Raw genomic sequence first — 26,640 nt, 5'->3', positions numbered from 1 at the left:
AAATAGACTGAGCTCGGTCAATGGTCTGAAGTGGAGATAACAGGAGTGTAGAAATCAGAACACGCAAGTAATTGAGGGAGTGTCAGTGTGGGTGTGCTTGAATGTGTGGAAATGTGCGACAGTGTGAGTGTGTTTTTTTTTTTTTGATGGAAGCGGGGCAGTTGACTCCCCCCCCCCCCCCCCCCCCCCCGTCCCTTTTCTCAACTTTTTCCTTCCTTATCAAAGTGGTCTGAGACATCTCTCCTACTGCAGCTTTCACACAGAATGAATCACATAAACATCAGATAGCTGGAGTCCTTTCATATAGAGTCCTGCCACAGTACACCAAGATCTGCGCTATAGACATCAGCAGCTTTTGCCTGGAGAAGGAGTGGGTGGACACATCGAGCAGTTGGCGAGTGATTTTCGTAAGCCTCAATTAAATTCTTTAAATGCGTACATACACGTGGGTTATTTCAATTCATTCCAACCACTGTTTCACCTTAAAAACGCACATTTTCATTTTATTTTTATTCGCCAAAATAGTACGTTGTGTCTTCAGCAGGATTGCCAACTTATCTGAGTTGGGGCAAGATAAAACATTTATGCAGATAAACAGTTTGTATTTGTTAAGAGAACTGCCAATGGAAATGGATTGATTTTGAGCCAGTGAGCCTCCACCACCACCACCTCCAGCTGGGACTGTGTCCAAAACTGTGATCTGGTAAAGGAAGGAGTTTGTGTGTGTGTTCATAGAACTTGTGTCTCAGTAATGTTGTTGCTGAAAACACATAAGGCGATGGTTGAGATGACTCGTAAACCAATGATGTAAATATTTTACATATGTTTTACATCATGAGCATACAGTGTTTTTAGTGGTAGTTTGGTAGTTGTAATGAATATTTCGAGTAAACTCAATGAAACATTCCCACTTGTATTAAGAAAAATGTCACTTGTTTAGAAGTAAACTAAGCAACATCCCCAACAGAAAGAAAATCTCAGTTTAAGATAAATGTGTTAATACCCAACACATATAAACATCATTTTCTGAATTCCTCACTGTAACAAAAATTTTCAGAATTGTTGATTTAATGTGTTAATATTGCAGCACTGACTTTGGCATAAGACACAAAAGATTTAGTGTAATATCTCATGGTGAAAGTATTGTGAAGGCTGTTCCAGGTGAGTTACTGTAAAGGCCTTAATGTGTCATCTTATGTCTGTTGCTGACTGTATTGCAAAGCATTTTGTGAGATTTAGACTGATGGAATTATGTTAACGTTAACGACACCAACAGGAGTCTACTTTAGCTCCTTTTCATTCATTCATTCATTCCATTCTAATGGAAAAAGGCAAGCAAGAAGACTTTTTCGCTCCCTGATTCATTCCTGAGTTTAGTTCTCGTGGTTCCGTAGTTTCTGGAACAGTTTGGTCAACAAGGGGAATAATACAGTTTAAGGTCGACAAATCGGTCACTGGCGGATCAGTCTCAAGTCTCTGCAGGTTTATTTTCAATGGAAATGGCGTTCCCTCCTCCTCCTCTTCACTGGGAAGGATTTGGAGTGAGTGATGAGCAGCTTTTTTTCCCATTGGTATAATATTCATAAATAGCCACGTCGCTTTGTCGCTGCAATGTTAAGTGGTGTCATCAAACACATTAGCGTGGTCGCCTGCCAGCGGCACCTGCAGGTTTTGAAATAAGGTAATCAAACGGTTCCTATCTGAAAGAGCAGTTAAAGAGGCTTGAGTTCAAGAGAGAGGAAGTGAGGGAGAGAGAGGTGACCTTCAGTGATCAACAGAGCCAGACTGCTGCTGGATGACGAGCTCGGACCTGCTGATGAGATCGTAGGTTAACCGTGGGTTAATAATTTCCCCTCGAGATGGTACATGAACTGTCCCGTTATGCCACACCATTACTCAGACATGCCCACACACATACCAACACACAAACCAGCACACAGAACTTGTCGACCGTCACCACGAGAATAAATAGTATATTCTGAAGCATACAAATGGTGGTGAAAACAGCGAAGACAGAAAGTGATTCATTATTTAAGCATTGAAATGATTCGGCTCTCGCAACAACTGGAAAATATGTCATGTAATATTTACGACAATGCAAATTACGCAGATGAATTCACAAGAAATGTGTATATGTCTGTGTTTTCATCGATGAAGCGACGGCTACAAAGTCACAGCAGCCACTTGGGCCTGTTGGTCAGCCTGCATTCAGTGGTTTCTGCTTAACAATGACACCACAGCATCCCCAAATGTCATGCACCACCTCACTCATTAAGGCATGCCTGAGCAAACCTCCTCCCTTTATTTCTTTATTTTTCTTCCCCTGTCCGCCGCGCTGGGCTGCATCCTTCTCATACGCCTCATTGCCGCTGGCGTAAGTAATAACCAAAGAGCAGGAATGACAAATACAGATTGAAATGAATTCACGGCTCAGAGAAAATGTCTCCACAACAATATTTTTTTTTTGTTTCCAGCGTTGTTCCTCACGCTTATGAAAAAACATTTATTTTATTCCCCCTCAACATCGTGTTTTATTTCATAGCCAGTGCAGAAATATGTTGTACTTACAGTGAATATTCCCCTCCCTTGTGAGATTTCTTTACTGTCTTTCAACATTGAATCAAAGTTGATTTAATGTGGCATTTTGACACTGATCAGCAGAAAATAACAACCTTTAATGAAAACAGATCTCTCCTTGACTGACTCATTGTTCTGTGTGGAGCGAAGAGGAGACTGTAACCTTCCTCAGCTCAATACATGAAACAAATACGAATGCCGTATTTTCATCATGTTTTCCACATGGTTTTCCATCGTTTCCAATCGCTAAATATTTTATTTCAATATATCATATTGTGTGAATGTAAATCATTCATTTTAAATGATAAAATCAATCCAAGATGGTTTCTTCCACTTGAGTTTTGTCAGCATTCACCTTGAATCATTTCAGCATGTTGAAAATGAAAAACATGTACATGATATACACAATGAAACATTCTGACGCACGCACGATGAAGGGGAGGAAATATGTTGTTTTTTTTAGTTGGACATTACTCATCTAATGGTTCGCTGATGAATATGTGGACCCTCATCAAATTGGCCATTTTAAAAAAACACACTCAATTAAGCCCACTTCTGTTGGTGGCGCTGACTCATTGTGTACATTTATTGGCCTTAGACGGTATCTCACATTAAATCATCTCTATATACAGTGCTTAACAAATTTATTAGACCACCACCCAGTGTAAGGTGTTTGCCACCGCTGCCCTAAATTAACAGTATTGCTGATTACCAAAATATTTTATGTTTCTGTAATGGTTAATCCACCAGCCAAGCTCTTTAATCAAAATGATATCTTTAATGCTAAAATATAATTATTGTTGTTATCCATGAATTCTCAAATTTACGGTTTTACAAAAAAGCAGAAAAAGATAGTAAAGCACATTATTATTTTTTGATTGAGATGCCAAATCACAGTTATTTACTTGCATTCCTGAACAGAATGCAAGCTGTTCAGGCCCAAAGGAGGTCGTACAAAATATTAAGATTTTTGGTTAATATATGTGAATAAGGACTATTTAGTTGTTCCAGTTTGTTATTTGCCTAATAAATAACAATACAATTTTTAGTTTGAAACAAGTTTTTGACAGATTTCTAAAATATTTATGTTTTCTCATTTTTATGACAGGTGGTCTAATAAATTTGTTAAGCACTGTATAGATATATATATATATAAAAAAATATATATATATATATAAATCATCTATTTATTTTGTTTTTTTAATGGATTTTCTGTTAAAGTTTGATTTAGCTTTCTTGTGAAAGAAGTGGAATTTAATGGCGTTATGCCGTGTTCGGTAACTGATCACCGGGAAATTAAACTGGTCTAAATGAGTCTTCTTTCACAAAAAGGTCCTTATTTAGTTCCTTCTGTTTTCCAATTAATTAACATGCTCACACACTGGCTGTGTTTAGAAACACTGTTGATTCACTTATCCCGACAGCCTACATCCGGTGAGTCAGACTATGTTGCAGTAATAGGGTTGGACGAATATATCAGTTATAGGCGACTGACTGATTTCAGTTTTATTTAGCTACTTTAATGGTCCGCCTCCTCGAGAATTCAACTCAGTAAATAATGAACCTGTAAAGCGCAATTCAAAGCGTGCACGAGTATGAACTGGCAGTTTGAGTAGACTTTCTTGTTGCACTGATTTTGACATTCAAGCCGTCTTCTGCGGTTGCTGTCCGGTCGATTGGTGCTGAAAAGTAACGTCAGCTCATAAATATATTTATTTTTTAATATTTGAGAACCACCTGTTTGTTCTTTTGGAGGCTGCAAGCGGAGGCGTCCTGGCTCTTTTGCAAATCGTGTCGGACAGCTGCTCAGGCTTTCTTTTTTACGGCTAATTGCTTAGCAAAGATCTCAAGGTGATTTATTTAGTTTCACTGAAGAAGAGTAGCCTATGGGCTGTAATGTTTCAGTGAAACTAGATATAAGATAAAATAGTGTGCAAGTTTTACTGCTCTGTTTTGTGTAGTGACTTATTTTGAAGCTGCAATGCACCCCTCTACTGTGCATTTCTAATGAGGCACCATTTGCATTTATATTCCTTTTAGAGACTCCGCCTAGCAAAACATCTCACAGCATTCGCTTGTGTTCTGCTTCTTAAGCCCTCCAGGGAGCACAGGCCATTGATGAATGTCCCCCTCCTCACTCAGTTTGAGACACAATTGATCAACTGGCTTAATTGATTGATTTTATTTCGAGGAGGTTGTGAAATAGTTGAATGATATTTTTTTAGTGAACCTTTCCTGTCTGACTCACTGGATTATCACTGGACTGGTAAAACAAACGAATGTTGTCAGAAATGTGGGGCTACGCAGCAGGCGTGCACAATCGTGTTGAGCAGGGCAAGTTTTAAGACTCCAGGGACCCGCTGATCCGTCCATATCTGCGAGGCTGGATTACCAACCGTGCAAAACGGGCAATTGCCCTGGGACCCTAGATCCCCGAGAGCGCCTGCTTTAACTGTGTGGCAATTCATTTGTGGTAATCTGATTAAATGGAATTTTGTACGTGAGAATGTGGGAAAGCAGTTTAAAGCAGCACATCAACTAACGTGATAAGGGCCTTAAGGTGGTCCTGATTTATGACCTGATCTCGAGGCCCTGTCTGGAAAAGGTTCCCTGTGTCAAACTCTAGTTTTAAGGTGGTACATGGTTGCATATCTCTTTATTAATATGTTCATTATCAAACCTGGATATGCAATATATGCAATGCAATATTGTAGTATAGGAGCATATTGCACAGAGCACAAAGAGGGGTTGAGATGGGCCGACAATGGGGGTCCAGCAGGACACACATGTTTGTGGAAAACATGTAAAAATATCGACAGTACAGTCACTGATTGAAGGGGTGACAGTGAGATGTTGCCCAAAGATCTATGTCACCATCTTAAACTGACCTGAGAACAGAGTTTGGTCAGTATGAAATAAAACGTTACCTGTGATCTTCTGTGTTTAAAATGGATTTGAACCCCTTCTCTCTTCCTCTTTCCGCAGGGCGTGGGTGCTGACCCCCACATTGCCTTGGCTCTGCCCCCCGAATCCAAGCTGGCCAAAGAGAAAGCAGAGGAGCCCTCGTTCCAACCCTTGGACGCTGATGAGATGACCATCAGGATAGGTAGAGCCGGACCTCTCTCAGGCAAGCCTCCCTTCATATACCCACATCAGCGTTTACTTTTTAGAAAGAAAAAAAAAAACGAAAAAACATACAAGCATCTACAGCTGTAGCCACTGATGCCCCACTTTTCTTTGCAACTCATCCGATGGGAAAATCAAGTTTCAGGCACCAGGAAGCTGAAATGAATGGTGTCACGCTGATGCTGAAAACGCATGAAAAGGAACAGCATTGGCTACCACTGTGAAATCTCACCTGGAGCTTCTCTGATGGCTTCTTTTCCCTTTTCTCCATCTCCCTCATCTGTCCATTTGTAATACTCGTTCTCCTAACCTTGAATGCTTTTTCAATCTGGATAGCGCTTAACAAATGATCCTCACTGTGTTTTCTTGGGTTAGGGACACTAACCTTTCTGCATGCAATCTTCCTCACGCATTACGCACGCTAAGACACGTACACACTGTAGCGCACACTCCTCTGTTTTTAATACTGCAAGGCTTTTATTGACCATTTTCGGTCTGTAAAATGAGACTCGCAGCTAATAAACACATTTCATCTTCCAACAAATCAAAGAAAGATTAAAGCAAAGTGTAAAACAATTACAGGCAAAGTGGTGCAACATGGTGGAAATTTGTAGAACTCTGTGTGTGTGTGTGTGTGTGTGTGTGTGTGTGTGTGTGTGTGTGTGTTACACACACTGTTCCTGTTTTTTTTTCTTGTGGAAGATAAATCAAAGTTGTTTTCTCACCTCACTGGCTGGTAATATTTTAGATACAATGACATTTTAGCTGCTGACTGTCTCTCAGTGAGCATATTAAATCCAAGCACAACAGTGGCTCTGTATCATACACACTCCTGATTTCACACCAGATTATATGTGCACGGCTTAGCATTGCAAATAATGAAAACTGTAAGCTAAGTATGTTGACCAGACAACATTATTTTTGCCTGGTAAACTGTGTTAGTTTAGTAGTTTTAGAAGACTACGTTAGGGCGCTTTCACACCTTTAGTTTGGTTCATTTGGTCCCGATACAATGCTGTCTTTCCAGAATCAGAATCAGAATCAGAAATACTTTATTGATCCCTGGGGGTGAGATTATACAGTTACAGTTACTTTTTGTGATCCTGCATCATCAGAGCTGCTTGGACTCGTGTGGGGAAATCAAATTCTAGTGGGTGAAACCAGGCGATGCTGCACTTGATTATTTATTTATCTTCTCTGATGACACAAAGAGCTCATGAAGAAATAACTGAGCGTTATTAGTCAAGACTGTAACTCAGCCTAATTTTATGAAAAGTGACGCCCAGTTAGTTAAACAGCACAAAAAGAATACTACCCGGGGGGAGTTTTAATGACATTGATTGAGATGACTTTTTTTTTTTTAAATGGAGGCACGAAAAGAAAAAATAGCAGAAGGAACTTGCATGCAAAAATGGCATATTTTAGCATTGGTGTCTTAATTATGTAAAGTTATGTATTTTGACAGGGAAAAGTGGAACGAATAACTTTTAACGAGGGCTCTGTCCCAATCAAGTGTCCGGTAAGCCACGTCAAGTGAGCCACCATACGCAATGAAACTTGCACGTCCAAATGGAGTGCCGCCACCGTTAATGTTATTAATTGCACCTGTGCTTTTCCTGCTGACGCGCGGCGCCGCCTGTTGCTTAGTTAATCCATGCAGACACAAGTGAGGGTCAGAAAGCAATCTGAGCATCGCTAATGAATCCAAATAGCTGGAAGATTGAGTTACTTTGTGGCTTGTAATTCCTTTGGCTGCGTATGGCTGTCTGAGTCATTTTATCTGAGTCACTCCTCCTCTTCATATCCATTATTGTCACAGTGACCTCCCATTTATCCTGAGATTTGAACGGTGATGATGATGTTTTTCCATCGCTGTACATCTAAGGGGAGTTTGGCTGACCACTGATGTGAGGAGTGCAGTCGGGCAGCGCTGCTGAATGTTAGAAGAAAGTCCTGTGAAAGGGAGAAAGAAATCCTTGAAAACCTGTTAAAATGTCAAAAGAATGTCAAGTTTGCACTCAGACCAAAAAGGAATGAGAAGCATATTCACGAGGAAATAGAAATGACATTGTTCTGATGAACTCAGATGATATTTCTAAAGCTGCCGTCATTGTTAGCAGTGATGGTACATGCAGCTCTGAATTCCACAGATTAAGTGTATATTTCAGACGACATTCGGATCAAATTCTCTGCATTGTCGGACAACACAGTGGGCAGAAAAGAGCACATACGTATATATAAATAAGATCAGTTTGATTCCCATGGCCCCCTTCAGGATTACATTGCGTGGTAAGTCACTGCATGTTTGACTGCCCACCGCCGCAGCCTAAATGCGCTGCCCTCATTCAAAATGAATGGGAGGACTGCCGGTTTCGTCGCAACGCTGGGTTTGGTCTGAATGGCGCCGATTGCTTATCTTGGTTAATCGCGCTTTCAAATGTAACAGTGCTTGGATTAGTCCTATTAATCCTTTCGTGTTGTTGAGCTTAACCGTTTCTCTCATCCTCAAAGAAACAGGACAAACTGATATATAAGCTTTGCGTTCTTGCATTGCGTCTTACAAAACAATTGCTGTTTGGGGGGAGGGGTTTAGCGGACAGTGAACTGCATCAGTGAACCCCCTCGACGGCGACTCTAACCTCAAAGCGACGGCCAACCCGACATATGGTCATGCAACAAATGCTGACCCGTGTTTCCCTGGAAAAACAGATCAAAAAACATCAAATGTATCTCAGCCTCGGCTCATCGGCATCAGTGTCAGAGTCCCTGTCTTCCTGCGTGACAAGAGCCACAGAGGAGGAGCTGATTACAGCCTCCGGGCTCATGCTGTCATTATTGGTTTCAACCTGAAGGCTGAATTCTCACTCCTTAGCTGCGTCATGTTGAGTGATGTGTGCTGCAGAGGGCTGTAATCTTTCAGAATGGGGCTTACAGTATGTAGGAGTCTCGGTGCGGATGGTCAAGGCCTCTATCGGGCGGTTGTTGAGTGTTTTCTCTGTTTATTAGGAGATGAGACGTGTAGGAGATGAGCGAATTGAATATTCACACACACGTATACACAGCCTGATGAGGTCAGCACCCACATTTGCGTCCCTCAACTGGGCTCACAACAGGTGTTTACTGCATCCTGAGATAGCGGCTCAGTGGATGTTCTACAAGCTTAAGACTGACCTTGCGCAATCCTCCTAACGTGAGGCTCTTCTGCATCATGTACAGAAACTGACTCGGAATCTGAAATCAAACCCTCTGACATTAGTATTACACGCGTACATAAACTCACACACTCTCTATCTTTCAGTGTCCTTCAGTGATCTTTACTTTCTCCGAAAATGTGTCTGCCTTTCACTGATTCAAGATGTTTGGTGGTTGGTGTCTCTCTTTCAATCTGAAGACGCTTGATTAATTTTTGGGGCTGTCTCCTCTTTGTCTCATGGCTTCCTCTTAACAGAAATCTGGTATTTTTCAAGTACCCTCTTGGTGTCAAAGGCCTCTGCTGTGAAGCAGCAGTCACTGCTTTTTCAGCCATCACAGAAGATAAACTAACCAAAAATCCCATCCTTTGGCTCCCTCAGATGTGTGGTATATGAATGTGGATGGTATGTATTGCCTTTTTTTTTTTTTTTTTAACCTTATTTTGATCTACTAAGCAGGATGTACTAAGCTGCTGAAAACTAACAGCTAGGACAGACATCGGTCCAATGTATGAATTGATTTTCTATTCTCAGAAAAGAGCTCTAAGAAGCCCTCCTCAGCACAATCAATGAAACACTGAGACGCAAATCCCTGTTTAAAAACCCTTTATGTTGTTCAGTCCTGAAGCGCAGACGAAACAGGAAAAATATGCCCACCGACTTTGAGTCATTAGAAGATCATATTTTCTATCCAAAAGGGATCAAATATATTTATTGAAGCTTACATTTAAGACACATTACTCAATCACATGTTGGCCGGTGATATGATGAGGTGGAGATGAAAAATAAGGGGCGGGACGGAGTTCAGATGGTAAAAACATTGTTTGTTTAGGTTGTTAGCCATTTTCTCTGACTGAGAGTCTACACAGCATTTTGTAAAATGAAAATGAAAAGAGGTTGTTTCGTCTTAATGTTCTTTTCGGTGATACTTTATTGTGAAGCACTTTGCGGCAGCGCTATAAACTGACTCATTGATTTTCTCTCTGACGTTTGATAATGATGATTGAGACATCGACACAGACGTTTTACAAGTACATGTGGTGCGTTCATGATACGGGTGCTATTAATAGGCACCACCGTGTTGTGACACTGCAGTGCTGTAGAACTGCACTTCTTCCTTGTGGGTTCTTTCATTGACAGGTCTAAGTATTGATATGTTCATGTTAGGGCATATCTGCATCCATTTTTGGCTAACTGGGAGTGGAAATAAGGCTTGTGCACGTGTGCCCAGTTCCAACATGATTCAGGGAACTGGGCTTTATAAACCAGATGAAGAGTGAGTGTTCATATCTCTGGCTTTTTTTCGTTGTGAATCTAGGCTTAGTTTTATTTATGTGGTCTGTTGTGTCATGATTTGTCCTGAGGTTTCGCCGTACCAGAGGTCGCTACGTGTCGAGAATTTCTGACCCGATCTGAATCTTAGGTCTAAACTCAGTGTTTCTAAACTGATTTTGCAAAAAAAAAAGTACTAAATTCAAAATGGACCAAATGACAGACAGACCTGATCCAAATACACCAGAGGATAATTACACTAAATCCAAAATGTGGTTGACTCAAACGGCCCCCAACTGAATGGACATGGCAGCAAATCCGCTCGGGTATAAGACCCGATACCCACAGCTTCACCTGACCTGAGTAGAGAGAATTTGGATTGGGACCCGGCCTGACTTGGGTCCTGGTTCCAGTGAAGTCATTTGGAGAAGGTTAATATTTCAGTAATTATTTCAGCAATATTATATACAATTAACATATAAGTAAAATATTCATAATCACATAGTACATTTTAAAAGCACTCTCATCTCATTGAATCAATCAGTATTTAGTGTTTTATTGGAAGTTTTCACCCCCCAAAAAAAGATGCTATGGAAGATTCAAAACTAACAGTATTAACAGTACTAACATCATTCATTCAGACGTGAACTGTGATCCACGACATCGTGCCGTCATGTGAGTTTTGTGTGCTGGTCTGGTCTGCTAGTGACGGGAGCATTCAGTCTGCCAAGCTCAGCAGACATGTTTAAAAGATCTGTGCTCTGCCTCCTGCTGTCCTTCAGGTATTTGAAGTGGCGAGAAGCCCCTTGTAAGCGTGTACCCACTCTAAGATGCACGTATTCACACATGCACAAAACTCTTCCAGTTCCCTCTAATACTTACTCCTTACTCCTAAATAATTCACTCAGCATTAGGAGGAATCAAAGTGTGCCTTATGGCGTTCAGTTTATTTAGGTCTTCGGCTTGAATTTTGGGATGTACTGTAAAATGACAAATGGGATTGGACCTGAATTTCTCAGTACATATTAAGCACCAAGTACTATGCAGTATATGAACCTCCATACTTCTATTTCCCATCGTGCCACTTTAACTTAATTAAATAATGAATCTTTTCCTTTCATCATAATCTTTTTTCGGGCCTTAGGGCAAAAGCTGCAGCCAAATACATGACCTATCTTTTATAATGAGGAGGTGACGCCATAGTTGTGATCAGAGTGAAGTCTCAACGCATTTTACCAGCCACATCATATGTCCGCGTGTAAATATTCTGACGAGATGAAGCGAAAAGTGCTGTTGTTAGATCCTAACTATACCCTGAAAAGAGTTGACTAGAGCAGCTCCGTGTCAGCTCCCTCGTCAGAATGTCGAAAATGCCCATGGATTTGTTCTTTAAAGTTCTGAAAACAGCTACCAAAAACAGTAGCATAGTAGTAGCAAACTGCTCATGCAGCAGGATCCCAGTGTTTTGAAGGCAAATAATTGCACTTGCTAACCTGCTTGCATGCACACTTTGGCTTTGTTTTCACTGACCTGAGGGAGAGCAGATAATGAGAATTTTCATTCGGAGCAATTCCTTTAATGGAAAGTGCTGTATGAGTACGGGGTAGCTACATGTGATGGTGCTGAAACTGTCCAATGGACAATGTGGACAAACTTTACCAAAACTTGACTCATTATAGTTTGTCTACAAGTACATTTTCTGCACTTTTTGTCAGGAAGTTGTTCTGAATCATTTGTAACAGGGATGTTGTTTTGAGACAGCGCTCACAGCAGCTCAGCACTGTTTCGAATCACCAGTAATGGTAAAGTGTTTTCCAACTGCTTTCCAGTTGAACGCGAGTTCAAGTTTAAACAGTGCAATACATATATATTATTTCTTTTTCTTTTTTTTATATATATATATCTTATTTTTGTACATACTCTTATTTCTAAATTTATGCTACTTTCTACCCTTGAATGGGAGCACCGGTACTGTATAATTTCCCCCCGAGGATCAATAAAGTATTTCTGATTTTTGATGGTGCTTTCACATTTTGTTGCATTAGATGGTGGCTTGTTTTCTCCACTGTGAGCCTAATTGTTGACCAGGCTGCTTTTCTGAGCTGAGAAACAATGTTTAAAAAAAAGAAAAGAGGAAGAAATGGAGGGTTTTCCTGTGTATTTGCTCTACTTTTTTGATGGAAAGCAGTCTTAGAAGAAGAACCACAGTGGGAACCTTGTTAGTACTAAGAGCAGAGGCCTACAGTTAGGAAATGGAGCAGCGTATTTGTGTCTGGCACCCTGATTTTCTCAGTATGAAATATTTTCAATCGAACTGATTCTCCTCACTTTTTGTGTAAGAAAACAGAAACGATCATAATGCCGCAGCTATTGTGCATGTTTTTCCATTTTTCAAAAGGGGATAAAACTGTGTCTCGACCTACTTCCTAAAACAGCGTTGAGCCTCTGGTTTGGCAGGTCCTATTGAAGCGGTTGACTGACATTTGAGGCACGACGTTGCTAGGAGACATGCTGTCAAACTCTGCGGTGATCCACTGACTGGAGCATGTCATATTTATACGGGGGGGGGGGGGTTTGCTATCAAATGTTACTGATTTAAGCTGTCTGTCCTTTTACAACATTCAAGATTTGGGAGGACGCATCGTGCCGCTAAGGTCGTATCCCACTAAGAAAATGGAAGCTAGCAAGATAGGCTAACTAGCCTTCACTCAGTGGACGCTTGTTACCCTAGCTTGCTAACTTTTGCACTGATTCCCACCAGACTCTTTGCTCAAGTTATTTAGTCATCATCAGTTCCTGCACGCTCAGTGCTGTTGTCTTCCTGTATTACAAGGGAGGGGTGCTAGCTAGCATTAGATGTCTGTCTTTTATGAGTCCAGTTGTGGTGATGGCAAATGACCGGTCGTCCTGTAACCTCTGTACTGTATTACCTTGTGATTCCAATCACGACAGAGACTACCATTCTGAGTCATGGAGTGAAGTAGGGAGTGGTCAAATCACAGATGGGGCAGCCAAAAATGTTGACATTTTGGTCACTTAATTAAGGTACATGATTGTGCTTTTGTAGTGAAAAATGCCGTATCTGTAAAGAGTACAGAAAAGAGTGCTTTTGTACAGACAAATGGGTACAATTCCTCTCTTGAATGTTGTTATCAAAGAATTCTGAATTTTTCAAGTGGTCTGAGATTCAAACAAACAACCGTATTGCCAAAAGTCTGCTCCTCTATCTCTGTGCTGCTGTTGAATTTCCTGTCGTTGTGTGTTTCGCCCCGGTTCATCGCTTTTTGATGAGAGACACTAATGCTGCCTCGTCTTCCAGTGAGCCTCAGAGGACAGAGGGAGGAAGGTTTGATGAAGGTGATAGAGAAGTGAGAGAGACCAAAGGGGTAAACACTCAGACACTCTCTGTGACTGGGCTTAGTGTTTCCCCAAATGTGCGTCGCTCTTCCTGTATTATTTATGTCGCTCATCTCCCTCGTTCTGTCTCTCTACGTTTCTTTACTTCACTTCACACACAGATTTAAAAAGAGGCAGGGAACCTACCTCTGTCCTCGTTTCCGCTCTTGTACTCCTGTTCCTTTCGGATCATGTCAATCTTGAGAAGTTTGGAGGGAAAGCGAACAGCAGCAGTTAATTAGTTGAAGAAATCTTTGTGAAATGTCTTTTACAGTTCCCCAGCTCAGCAGGTTTCCTGGCAGCCACTGAATCAGCAGGTTGTCCAACATGAAAAAGCCCCTGGGTCCATACTGTTTCTTCTTCTTCTTCTTCCCTTCCCCTTTCCCTTCCCTTTCGTCGTATAGCCGTACAAATCAAATTGGTCCTCCAACAATTTGAAGAAACCTGAGGCTTCCTTCAATTTCAGAGTCAATTCGTCTCTTTGAGAAAACCTGAGGCATTTTTCGGTCGTGATGATTGTTTGGACAGCCGCGCTGATGGGAGGTAATCATGGAAAACAGAACGGTGATATCGCAAATCAATTTTCCATGAGCCAGGCCATTTCAATGTATTTGTAACTAAGAAATGATCATTCAAATTAAAAGGTAAAAAAGGTTTACAGAGTAATATGTATCCATAACATCTACACAGTATAGATCTATCATCAATACATGCTTTTATATTTTTAATTACCTACATGTTCTTATCAGCTAAAAGTTAATAAATATCAACTTGATATAGCTTGCTGTATTGTATGAAACTTGAGCTGGCAATTAACAGAGCAAGAAAACACAGTGCGCGTGGCTGACATTTGGCATTCATACTGTTATGTTATTGTGTTATGTAATGTTATTTCGTACAGTGCTATATGACGCTAATTAATGTTATTATAATGCTAATTATAAGTTGCAGGCATTATTGATGAAGAAAAAAAGGAATTAATTATAGAGACATTCCCCAGATTTAACACGTGAAGAGCAGTCTTCATCGTGTGGGGGGTTACAGCTCGGCCTGTGAAAACAGTTGCATAATGTCTTCTGCGGCTCTGGAGGAGCGTCTTGGGTTAGGCTTGGAGTCTTTTAAAAGTTTAGCAGAAAGCCTGCACTACAAAGTCGGGGTAAAGGTTGGAAATGCATGATATTTTTGTGAGCTTGACGCTTACTAAAAGTCAGGATATCTCAACCTCTGCTGCTTTGTTTTCTTTGTTCTTTTTAAATCCCCCAGCTCCCAGTAATAACACCATGCTGGAGTGCACGTAAAGGAAAAGTCCTCCTCCAGACATTTAATAAATGGCATTTTGTGATGCGCCGTGCATTTTTTGTCGAATTTGTAGGACAAACGTAGAAGTTGCTTCAGTGTCTTTCTTGAAGATTTTTCAATCAAAGATCAAGGGTGTCTTTTCAGACCTGCCACCATACACTGAAAAATTAAACCCACAATGTGTTGTTTGGTTCGGTGCTGGCAGACAACATCTCCCTGACTGATGCAATACACTCCGAACTTTCATCTTGAAAAGCTTTTTTTTTTTGTGAAATGTAGTGAATCACAAAGCATGCAGGCAGAGAGAAAGTGGGTACAGCAAAGTGGGTCCTGGGAAAGAAAAAAAGGAGCGAGCTAGAGCAGCTTTTTATAAAGATCCACATGTCTGCCAGGGCATTATTTAGCGTGGAAAAAAAGTGGCAGTCTAAAAGGGACTAAGAGGGAGTTAGAGGCCCGCTTAGAAAAGCTGCATACAGAAAGATAGAGACAGGGAGTTAGGTTTACCTCTGGATATGCCTCTCAGTGGGGCAATAGACCACCTAATGGATGTTAAAGCCCCACTTCGAAAGATGTGGGGAGTGGTAGTTAGACAAGCAAGGTCAGCATCAGTCCCTGGGCCTAATGGTGAGCCTTATAGGCTGTATAAAAATGCTCCAGATGTTTTGCGGTTTTTGTGGAGGTTTATTGGGGAAGCATGGAGGAAGCAGCGTATCCCCTGGTCTTAGCGAAGGCCAGGAGGGATCTCTATCCTAAGGAGAACGACTCTGTTGATGTAGGGCAGTTAAGGCCTATCTTTTTTCTCAGTGTAGAAGGTAAGGTTTTCTTCAGTGTAGTGGCACAGAGGTTGTTCAGTTAGCCAGAAAAGAGTAAGCTTAATGAACACCTCAGTGCAGAAAGCCAGAATACCTTCTTTTTTTTTTCTGGATGCTTGGAGTACACAAGGAGAGAGGGAAAGAAGACACTTGCATCGTGGTATTTTTAGATTTAGCAAATGCATTTGGTTCTCTTCCACTGTGGGCAGCATTACAGTACTTCAAAGTGCCAGACATAGTCAAAGGGCTAGTGTGGGAATAGTTTCAGGACAGTCAGATGTGTCTCACAACTGCAGCGTGGCAGCAGGTGGAGATAGGCATCATGGCAGGGTGCACAATCCCACCATCAGTTTTTACCATGGCAATGGAGGTTATTGTTAGGGCATCTAAGTGGGTCAGAGGGGGAGAGGGGCTTCAGGGAGGGCAGCGCTGACGGCCCATATGGGCGCACATGGATGACATGACAACCATCACTATCTCAGCACCATGTACCAAAAAAGCAATGGATGAGTTGAACACTAACTTAAAGTGGGATAGGAGGAAATCAAAAGGCATCTGTTTATGGTTGTGCTTTCAAGTAAGAGGTTTTATATTTATTTATATATATATTATATATATTATGGATGAAGAGGCAATTCCAACAGTGCTTGGTGATAAGGAGCAGATTATTATTTTATGGACAGAAAATATTTTGATATGTCAGGAGGAAGGAAAACCACAGGTGTAAATCATAAAATGAATGATGGCTGAATTCCATTTAACTGCTTCCATTTCTCACTGTCACAATGTCATGGCTTGAAACGTAGTAGTCGTAAAGGCTGTTCATAACACCTGTGCCTTTTCTACTATCAGGAGTCAAAAGATCTGTCTGCTTCGCATCCAACTTATTAAAGTGGCAATAAAAGAAAATACAAGTGCATGCTGTTGTTTTGGTCTTCAAACAGCATGAGATTTAGCCAACATTAATGACACAGACAAAACAACATGTTGTCCAATAGCAATTCCTGCGAGAGTCGTTTCTCTGTGCTCACTAATTTGCATTCTCTGTTCTGTGCCTCCTTTTAAAGTGGGTGAAAACACAGTTCGAGTCAGTGATAAGGAGGAACACAGAAACAGAGACAGATGGACAGCCAGGCAGGCAGGAATATACCGCAGATGAACATTTCTGAAGCACTGTAGGAAAATAATTCTCCTCTAATGACAAAATAAAATGCTTATGCCAAATCTCGTGTTCCTGTTTACTACAGTGTCCAGGACCCGATATGATGTTATGCACACTGTTGAGCTGGATTTGTTTTTCTCTTCAGTTCTACTACTAGTACAATAAGATTAGGATACAGGTGAACGCATTAAAACAAAAACAAAGAGTGCATACAAATAGTTTAAAATGTTCCAAGTATAGGCAGCACATGTTCGTGAACACATGATCACCCCTTGCTCTCCTGTGGTCAGTGACAGTCAAAGTTAGCAGCACATGACTTCAGCCCGATACGTCTCGGCAGCTGGAACTGTACTGCTGATTATACGCATGCTGATTGCAGATAAAGAGTCTACAGCTAAGGTAGCAGCTCTGTGGTGATTTGAGCTAAGTGCTAACGTCAGAGACAGAGACAATGCTAACATGCTGTCCCTCAGCATGTATAATGTTTAGCATCTTAGTTTAGAATGTTGGCGTGCTAACATTTGCTAATTAGCACTAAAAACAACGTGCAGGCAGGCAGATGGGAACGCGGCTAGCTTTGCAGGTATTTGGTCATAAACCAAAGTATTAGACAAATAAAACTTTTGACCCGATGGCTGCCAACTCATGACCACGAATATCCGTACAAATAAATCTGACGGCAGTCTGGGCTGATCGACGTTAGGAGGAGGAGGCAAGGAGACAAAGGGTATGTGTCATGTTGAAGCCTCAATGGTCTCTAGTGCAAGTTGTTTCAACACATTGTTTCATTCTTTTTTTGTCTCTCTCTGCTCACATGATCAGTTTTAACAAGGGAAGATTCTCATTGGAGGTGTGTATGGCCTTATCGATGTGGCACAGTTAATTTTATGTGTGTGTGTGTGTGTGTGGGGGGGGGGGGTGATATCCCCACAAGGGTCAGACAGTTGCCTGGCAACAATGGCCAATGGACGCATGAAAGTTTAGCTCTTTTACTGTCTTTCGCTCACCATAATGCTCTCTCGCTCTTTCTCCCTGTTCCCATTTCTCGTTGACGTACTGTCCCTGTGTGTCTCTCACACGCTGCCAGTCTGTCACGCGTCCTCTCTGTTCCAGTTCCGTTTGAATTCAGTGGGTGTTATTGGCACGAATTAGAAGAAGTACAGCAACTGAAATTGTAGATATTGAGTTATTAGCATTATTGTAGTTGCAGTCTTTAACCACAAATATGGCATATAGATAGAGCATTTGAAATATATTAAATAATCATCTGAAAGGAGTTGCATGTAGTAACAAACCCACAGCGAGTCTGCTGCTGCTACAACAGCAGAAGCAAAAGCAAAGAAGTGGAAAATGGAATCAAATTTGCCGTTATCTGTTGACAGTCTTGTGTAGAGAAAGGGTTCCTCTCTCCTCCTTCGTGCTTCAGAGGGGTTTGTGCACCTTGCAGAGGGGAATTCAAGGTGATGCAGCATTGTTATTTTGGAGGCATGGTCCTTTACCTTCTCGAAATGTTCCTTTTGTTTGACTTGACAATGTCGTAAATGCTATTGAAAGTATGACCAGTTAATGAATACAAAATGAGACATGAAGGAGCGTGAAGGTTGTTTTTAATCACATTCGAGGTCCCTCTGACTATTCATGTTATAGCCCTTCCTTGGCTGTGGTTGTTGACAAAGAATAATCCAATACGAGCTCTGGTTAAAGAATGGCGATGCACACTTGTTTGTGAAATGTTTTTTTAACTCGTATCATGCGTCATTCACTAACGACGTTACACAAGGGCACTTGTTCACTTTTGTCAAATGTTTTAGGTCGGGAAGTGAACGTTTATGAACAGGGTTCCCAAAACTATAAATGAGCTTGTGGCTGTGTCAAATGTCATAATTAACCATGGTTTAACCAAACCATAGGAACACTAGTAAACATAGGCATGCTATCAAAAACCTCACGGAAGGTTTAAAAAAATACAGTTGTTGTATCTTTGTATATATTTGAATATGTGAATGTCTGTATCCATCATCCATCATCACAGTGGGAGCACACGGTGTCCTGTCAGCTCTGTCTATATCTGATCTTCACACTCTCCTTTACTGTCACCATCTGTTAACCTATCTTTTTGTATTGGCCATTTTCTCTCGTTCTCTCCCTGTCTTTGTCTCTTGATCTCTGCACTACTGAAAGTATGTTACTCTATTTTTGTCTCAGTTTATTATGCTTTTGTTCTCTATAGTTCAAATGCTGTTATCCATACATTTGATATTTCAGTTCTTAAATTCCTATGTAATATTCCAATGCAGAATTATCAAAAGGTGTTTACTTACAACACCAATACGTTATTTTTTATCCATCCATTCGTCCAAACAAAAAAGAAAACCCTAACAATTATCATACCAACCAAACAAAACTCAAACCCTAAATACACCAAACAAATTAAACTCAAACCCTGAACACATCAAGCTATTAAACACAAATAATAATAATAATAATAATAATAATTATCGTCAGATCTTCTCGTGCCCTAGTGAAAGGGTAGCGATATTAAAAGCCTTATGCATTCACACAGTGGTGATTTTTTGCCAGCTGCAGCTGTGTTGCTTGCCTGGATGATGTGTTTAACTTCTTCGTATTTGTCTGATTTTATAGTTTGCTCTTTGGTTGTAAAATATGCCACTCTGCTGCCAGTAGACTTGTCCATGTTTGCGATTGGGGAAAACCGTGGGTTGACTTACCGAGTTGATAACCACCGCCGCGTGACCGCTCAGTGGGATCGCGCTTGTTAGGCTCAGTGCAGCCAGATAGCGAAAAGATATCCAGGGTATGTTGAACTTGCTTCGTAGAACAGGCCTCTGATCCAACTGACGGCAGACACCTTGACTTGACATAGCTGAAAAAGCACAGGTGTAGCTAATAACATCGATGATGTTGCGTTTAGCCGTGCCAGTAAGCCATGTTAGTGATGCAGCGTACACAATACCAGCCAGTGGAGCTGGCACACCTGAATGGAATGCAGCCACGATTAACATCATTAGCTACACCTGTGTTTGCCAAGTGAACGTGTACGTCGTCTGATTAGCCCCATGTGGAGGAGCAGACTAGCAGAATGTCCTCCCTATGGAGGCTTTCCCTCATTTTTTACACAAGATGTTTTTTCTTCGTGAGGCATTGAATGAGATTTGTGCCAGCAGCGATTGTGTTTTAATTGCATAAATCTGACTTGGTCATGCCCATAGTGAGCCGTGACTTTACAAAATGAGTTCATTAAATTAATTGCTAATTTAGATTGAGAGTGTGCACTTCCAAATTGAATGTCTTGGCTTGAAATTCAATGCGATTCTTGCTTTTATTGTATTATTATTTTCAGAGTTGCACACTGACGGCGGGGAATAAACGGTACCATAAACGAATGACAGATTTGGGATTTGAGACCGTAGTTAAAGAAGAGTAGAAATTCACAAGCCTCCGTTCCATCAGCGTGTTGACTTTGGACACCAAGATGGAGAAAATGGAGCACAAAAGACGAGAAAAAAGCATTTGAGCTGGGGACAATACGTGACCCCAGCAGCATGGACCAAGCTTTGCCCAGCTGCTGTTCCCCTCAGTGGATGGATGTAGGAGGGTTTTGTGTTCACAATAATTAGTCGATTTTCCTTCCAGGCTTAAATAATTTGTTGGCCCTCGTTTGTTGGCTCTGTCATTGGACAGTTAATCAGTACAGTGGGTGATTTTGTCTGAGCCTCAGTCTCATGTCCACTTCAGCCCTTTCCTTCGCTGGTTTTTCTCTCTGTATGATCCTGAAGATCAGTCCGGGGGTTGCTCGCTCGTTTGTTGTACAGCACCGTATTTTTGTTAGACTTTGGCTGTTAGACTGTGACCTTTGCTGACCTCTGTACTATTGAGTTGCTTGTGTTGGTGTTCTAGGAATCAAATCTTATTCTGCTGTTGCACCTGTTTTCATACCTAAGTGGAAACGTGGAAAGAAATCTCACAATATTGCAAAAAGGTTTTACGTTCGGTTGAGGTGGAAAAGTGATTGATGACTCATTTAATTACGCCATGTTTTTGCACCTTCTTCTGCAATGATTTAATTGCACCCAACTGTACAATTAGTGCTACAATTATCTCCCTCCCTCTTCCTTCAGTATCCGTCCTTTCTCTTTCTCCCCCATCGCTTCCCTCTCACACTGACCCACACTGCTCCCCAATTACCCGTCTCCCTTTATTTGCCTCATTTTCTACTGCTTTCACCCTGCACACGTGAATCCATCTTTTTACCTCACAGCCTATTTGCTGTCTCTTTTCTCTGAATTTCATTAATGTGTTGAAATCCATCTGACCCTTTCCGTCTATTGTCATTTTTATATGACAGAATCTGCAGCAGCTCTACCCAGGCCATGTATAGGACCATTAGCTTCTCTACTGCTGATAATGTCAGCAATCAGTGCCTTCCACCACCCGACTAATCACAATAAATGGGGGTCATTCATTTTCCCCACATCTTTCCTTTTACCTTTTTAAATTTTCCATTCTAACGTATGCAGTGTTTCAGAGCTGTGGACGAAAGACATGAACATTCCACTGGTTTGGACAATTGTAGGTGAGAAGACGCGATGAGAAATGACCTTAGACACCAGTCTCGAGCCCTACAGCTGCTCAGTGGCTCACAGTAGAACGCTCTGATTATACTGGGCAGCTCCCAGGTAGCTGGTAGTGGGTGGTTTGGGTTACTGGCTGAAAGTGAAGTCACTACCGCAGCTCAAAGAGAGCAAGTGAGCTCTGTCAGTTTGGCCAAGTTGAATAAAAAGAAAAGGCTATATATATATGATCCAGTAGATTGTTTGACACAGGGAACACTGAGTGATACAGAAATGTCGAAACAGTCATCTGTAAGGTCATTATGTGACCAATTCATGTCTCCAGAAGAAATAGTTTGCACACTGAAAGCTTTGAATTTAAACCCACAAGCTGCTTATGCTTTGACTTGAAAGTGAGACTATATCACTTTAAAAGAATAAACAGTGCAGTCATTCTCCTACAAATGGAAAGTTGGAATCAGAAGTAAGAGAACAGACTCAATATGATACACATATGATTTGCAGCTACAGCCTTAATTGGTCTGGTATTACCAATAGCTTAGGATGGCTAATGTTAGCAACATCTATCTGAGGTTTGCTGACATTAGCCGTTTAACTCGCATTGCTGTGTCAGTTCACGCACTACTGTTACACGATGTGTTAGCAATGGATATGTTCAATCAGATGAGCAAATGTTGGGAAAAAAAAAAAAAGGCTGCTTGTTGAATGTCTGATATTCACCCTCCTTTTATCTCTGGTCTGATCTCCACCGACTCTAAAATATCCAGCTCTTTAGCCGCTAAATGCTCCACTATGTTCACAAGCTAGTTGCTGTGAGTTGGGTGATAATTCTTGTCACGAGTGACCCCTTTCACATTAAAGGTAGTCATCTGACCCATTGTTAATATGAAAAAAATGGATTAGTGCAGCTTTAAATGGATCTACTGTAGATTGTAGCTTCATTTGGTTAGATACCAACGGAGATAAGCCAACAAGCAGCCATGCCGGAGAATTAGTAATAATTATTAATATTGGGGAATTTAATCAGTGTCATTATGACTGACAATGTGAAGGCAAATTAGGAATTCTAATCCATATAAAACAGGTAAAAGGAGTTAGATTGCTATAAAAACTATATGAGTTGACCCACCACCTTCGCCATACTGCTTCAAACTTTCTGTTGTCAGGGAAGGTCAACTCAACCATTTTCATTTTTTTGATTCAATGTTCCTGTTTGTTCAACAAATGCTCTAATGGTTGTCAAGGTAACTGCAGCCAATGTGAGTGGCTGGTGCATTAGTGCAGGACTCATTTGTAACTGTGCATTAATGGTAATAAATAACTACATGTTGCACATGTTTGTTGTTTATTAGCAGAATAACGTCGCAACGGCTGCTGTTGCTAATGAGTACCCAAGGTGATGAAGGCAACAGGTGGGAATCGGGGCTGCGTGAGAGATTTGTAGGCAGCATTAGTGTGAAAGAGCACTTACACACACGTGATGCACTGCAGGATGGCAGATGAACACCCAGTAACCAGCATTTGGAGATTATTTTTTTGTTCTAAATAGCAAAACAGGCAAAAATACATAAAATAGTCCGTGTTAGTAGTCTGTAGATGCAAAAGAGTTTCCTTACTTCAGAAGTAAGTGCACTCTGGAAAAAGCACGGGCATATTATTTTATAGCAAATATTTATGTAGCAGAGAGAAGGACATTTATAAGTATTTACAGCTACTAACATGCCTAACAACACAATATAAACAGTATACACCATGTGGACAAAAGTATGTGGACACCTCAACAAAGTACCTGCATACCCACACATTACACCCAATGTTGTTGTTATAATAAAAATAATAATGATAATAATCATACATTTTATTTATAGAGCGATTTTCATGGGACTCAAAGACACTTTACATAAGTGGAAATAGTGATAGAAGCAGCATATTAAACCGCTTATAAACAGCTTATATATTTAAGTTATGACAGCCTTTAATCTTCTGTGAAGTTTTTCCATCACGTTTTGAAACCTGGCTGCTGGGACAGGAAAAGGCCTCCCCCAAACGTGCTTTATAACAAATTAGAATGAATTGTAGTAGGCAATTACTGGTATATCTTGAGAATGTGATGTACTCTTGACATTTTAGTTTTATCCCGTCGTGCCCTGTCTGGTCTTCCGTCTGTAGCAATAAAATCAATGAAATGATGAAGATGATATATAACAAATAAGATATTCTAAGGAAGTAATCTATTGGATCTGCGACTGCAGTGGAATTTCTGACATTAAAACTGGTAAAACAGGCTAATAATAGGAATGTGATACTTTGGTGTTGGTATTATTTCCATAAGTGGTGTTGACGAAGGTAGAGCGAGGACAGAGCTGTGTAAGGTGACCCGTGACACAGATGAGGACAAGGGGGAGAAGGCGAAGGGGAAGGGTGATTACTGGGGAGCAGTGGACTGAGAAGGAGAATGATTTAGGGTCAGCGGGCCAGTGCCAAGTAGAGGGACGAAGGAGTATCACTTGGGGATTCAGGAGGTAGAAATCGCAATCGGCAGGGACAGACATAGGGAGCGGAGGTGAGGGGAGGACGCAGCGCTGCTTGCCAGGCATGCAGGGGAGAGATGAGGGGAGAGCTAAAGAGCCCGAGTCAGTGAGCACGTGGGCGGGAGAGGGAGAGGAAGGAGGTGGATGTTGGTCACACAATGCTATTAACTGCTCGTGAAAACAATGACTGCATCTTTTTCGAATGTTACCATCTTGCATGAAAATTCAAAATAACAAGTAAGTTATGTAATATTCGTTAGCGATTTCTACTGTCTGCGAGAATGCGTGTGTGTTCTCCAAGGTCAGGGAGATAAGTTGGAGACATCCACTGCAGGACACTAATCATCTCAATGAAGTGTATCCACCCACCTGTCAATCAAAGTCACAGGCTACCCTGCTAGGTGTTTGGAGGAGACTGAAAAATATGCTCTAATGAGATGACATGCTCTTTCATAAAAACACGCTGCTCAGCAATGAATCAGACTAATTGTACGCACGTGCTAAACAAACAAATGAGGTTTCCATTGTTGTGCACAACATAACACAAATTTCCAGAAACAGCTTCATCACTGAAATCTTAAGTAGAGCAGAATATCTCCTCCCTCCTTCCAATAAATAAACATCAAACAAGCTTAGATTTGCAAAAGAAGTACTTAGATGCAAACCGAAAACCAAGGAGACAGGAGAATAACCACTGTCACTTTTAAAATGACTGTTATATAAACAAGTTGGAGAGAGAGCCCTGATAGCCTGCTACCCCCTCGCTACAAAAATGCACCAGATAGAGAGAAAACACAACACGTCGTTTCATTTCTATCAATTGAATCTTGTTGTATTTAAACCAAATAATAATGAAAACAAATGGTTAATACTCAAACACAAAAGTCTCACACGCACAAAATGCCCGTTAAAATCAACAGAAACCAAAATCTTATCCAGAGTCCTGATAAGAAAATCAAATGTCCCTGAAATTAATTAAATGAAGACTTTCAGCAGCGACTTGTTGCCCAGAAAAGTTCAAAAAGTCCAGCCAGTTCTTGGAGCAACTGCCACACTTTCTTTTCAGAGCAAAGAAGTTTCCTTCTGCTACACTATAGACCTGCACTCCATGAATCTGTTCCCTGCTGGTTCTCAACTAGCACCCTGCCAGAAAACACATTTCAAAGCGTACCAGGCGTGTTGAGGACCAACAAGCAATTCCAATAAAAAAAAAGTCACTGAATCATCATCAGAAGGACAAATACTGTGCAAATCAAAACACATGCCTGCTGTGTACTGCACCTACCAGCCCTCTCAAGTACAGACTGACCTTGAGTAGTTAAACAATAATGGGCTACCATACTACACCGTACACAACTCCACTTGTGGCCGTAAAAATAACCACCTTCTCTGCTCTGCTGTGTATTCACATTGACTTTACTCCATATGTGATTACAATACAACAAAGGGGGCAACAGTGCAGGTCATCAGCCACCAGTTGATGCACTTTTCTACTGCTATTTGATCCAGAACCATTTGCCCACTCATGTACCTGCAACAACAACATCCATAATCAGGAATGTTTGTTTGTACAAACATACAACAGCACACTCAGAGACGGCAGTGCTTGAAGACAAAATAGTGTCCCTATACTTTGCAAGCTACAAGGCCGTTAAAGACCTTAATAACCTGGACAAACAATTTCAAAGAGTATTGCCAGATGGTGTTCAAACAGGAGGAGCTTATTTTCCCTCTCCCACTAGACCATTTTGAGCAATAAGGGACTGGAAGTCCTGAGGAACAGGGGTTGAATTTAAAGGATAAGTCTGGTGATATTCTAGTTTTTGTTGTCAACAACACACACACTGTATACAGTATGTGCAAAAATATCAAGACTGGACTGTAGAATTTAAGAAGCTAAATCTGCCTGCGGGGGGGAAGGTGGAAGGTCCAAATTAATCCAGTACAGCAGCCCTTCAATTATTATCTGTGACAAAGATACTGTAGTCTGTTCACTCTTTAATGAGACAGTGTGAGAGAGGTGATGATTGAAGCCTATAGTCATCTCTAAGGCTTTAGTTAGCCCTTTATTTAAATCAGCACCACTAGCCCTGTATAATATAATATTATGCACATCGTTCGATATAATATAGGCCTAATCCAATGTATAAATCAAACATGAATGTGAAAACATTAAAGTCCTTAAAGTTGAATCAGTTGTTCTCTGCCAGTCTCAACAAAAAGTGTAAAACATTACAGGCTCCACAAAGGCAGTATTTATTGCAGCTCTTTAGTGTTGGATTGGATTGAAAAGTCTTTATGATATTGTGTCAGTACCTTGTATAATACAGCTCAAAATGTGCAACATGTTTTTTATCAGTATCATGCAGTTCTGTGTCTATTCTGTATGACTAAAGTGTTTGTAAATTGTGTTTGTGGGTGTAGATGAGAAACAGGGATTGCACTTGTAGCACAAGCTGTTGTATGCTCTCTGTTACGGTTAAATGGTTTGGGAAGCTCAATTGGATAGAAATGGATTGGGGGTCTTTTTGGCCTTTGATAACGTCCCCTGGCTGAGGGTGTGACCGGAGCACCCCGAGCAATAGTCCAGATCATTTGACCTTTGCACGCTAGATAATTCCAATTTGCAGCCGCCTACATGGCAAAATGAGACACTTGGAATGCATTAATAGAGGTCAGTTG

General features: G+C 41.0%; 1 protein-coding gene across 1 annotated transcript in view; it reads left to right on the top strand.

The window, feature by feature from the left end:
• LOC139303654 (zinc transporter ZIP11-like) overlaps positions 1–26,640 on the top strand; it is a 100,755-nt gene that overhangs the window by 53,912 nt on the left and 20,203 nt on the right. Inside the window, exon 5 of the mRNA XM_070927494.1 lies at positions 5,563–5,704. Coding sequence (XP_070783595.1) covers positions 5,563–5,704 — 142 coding nt within the window. The remainder of the gene's footprint in view (positions 1–5,562; positions 5,705–26,640) is intronic.

The sequence above is a fragment of the Enoplosus armatus genome, chromosome 20 (assembly GCF_043641665.1).
Source record: "Enoplosus armatus isolate fEnoArm2 chromosome 20, fEnoArm2.hap1, whole genome shotgun sequence".
Lineage (NCBI taxonomy): Eukaryota > Metazoa > Chordata > Actinopteri > Centrarchiformes > Enoplosidae > Enoplosus > Enoplosus armatus.
This window is presented reverse-complemented; position numbering and strand designations above follow the sequence as displayed.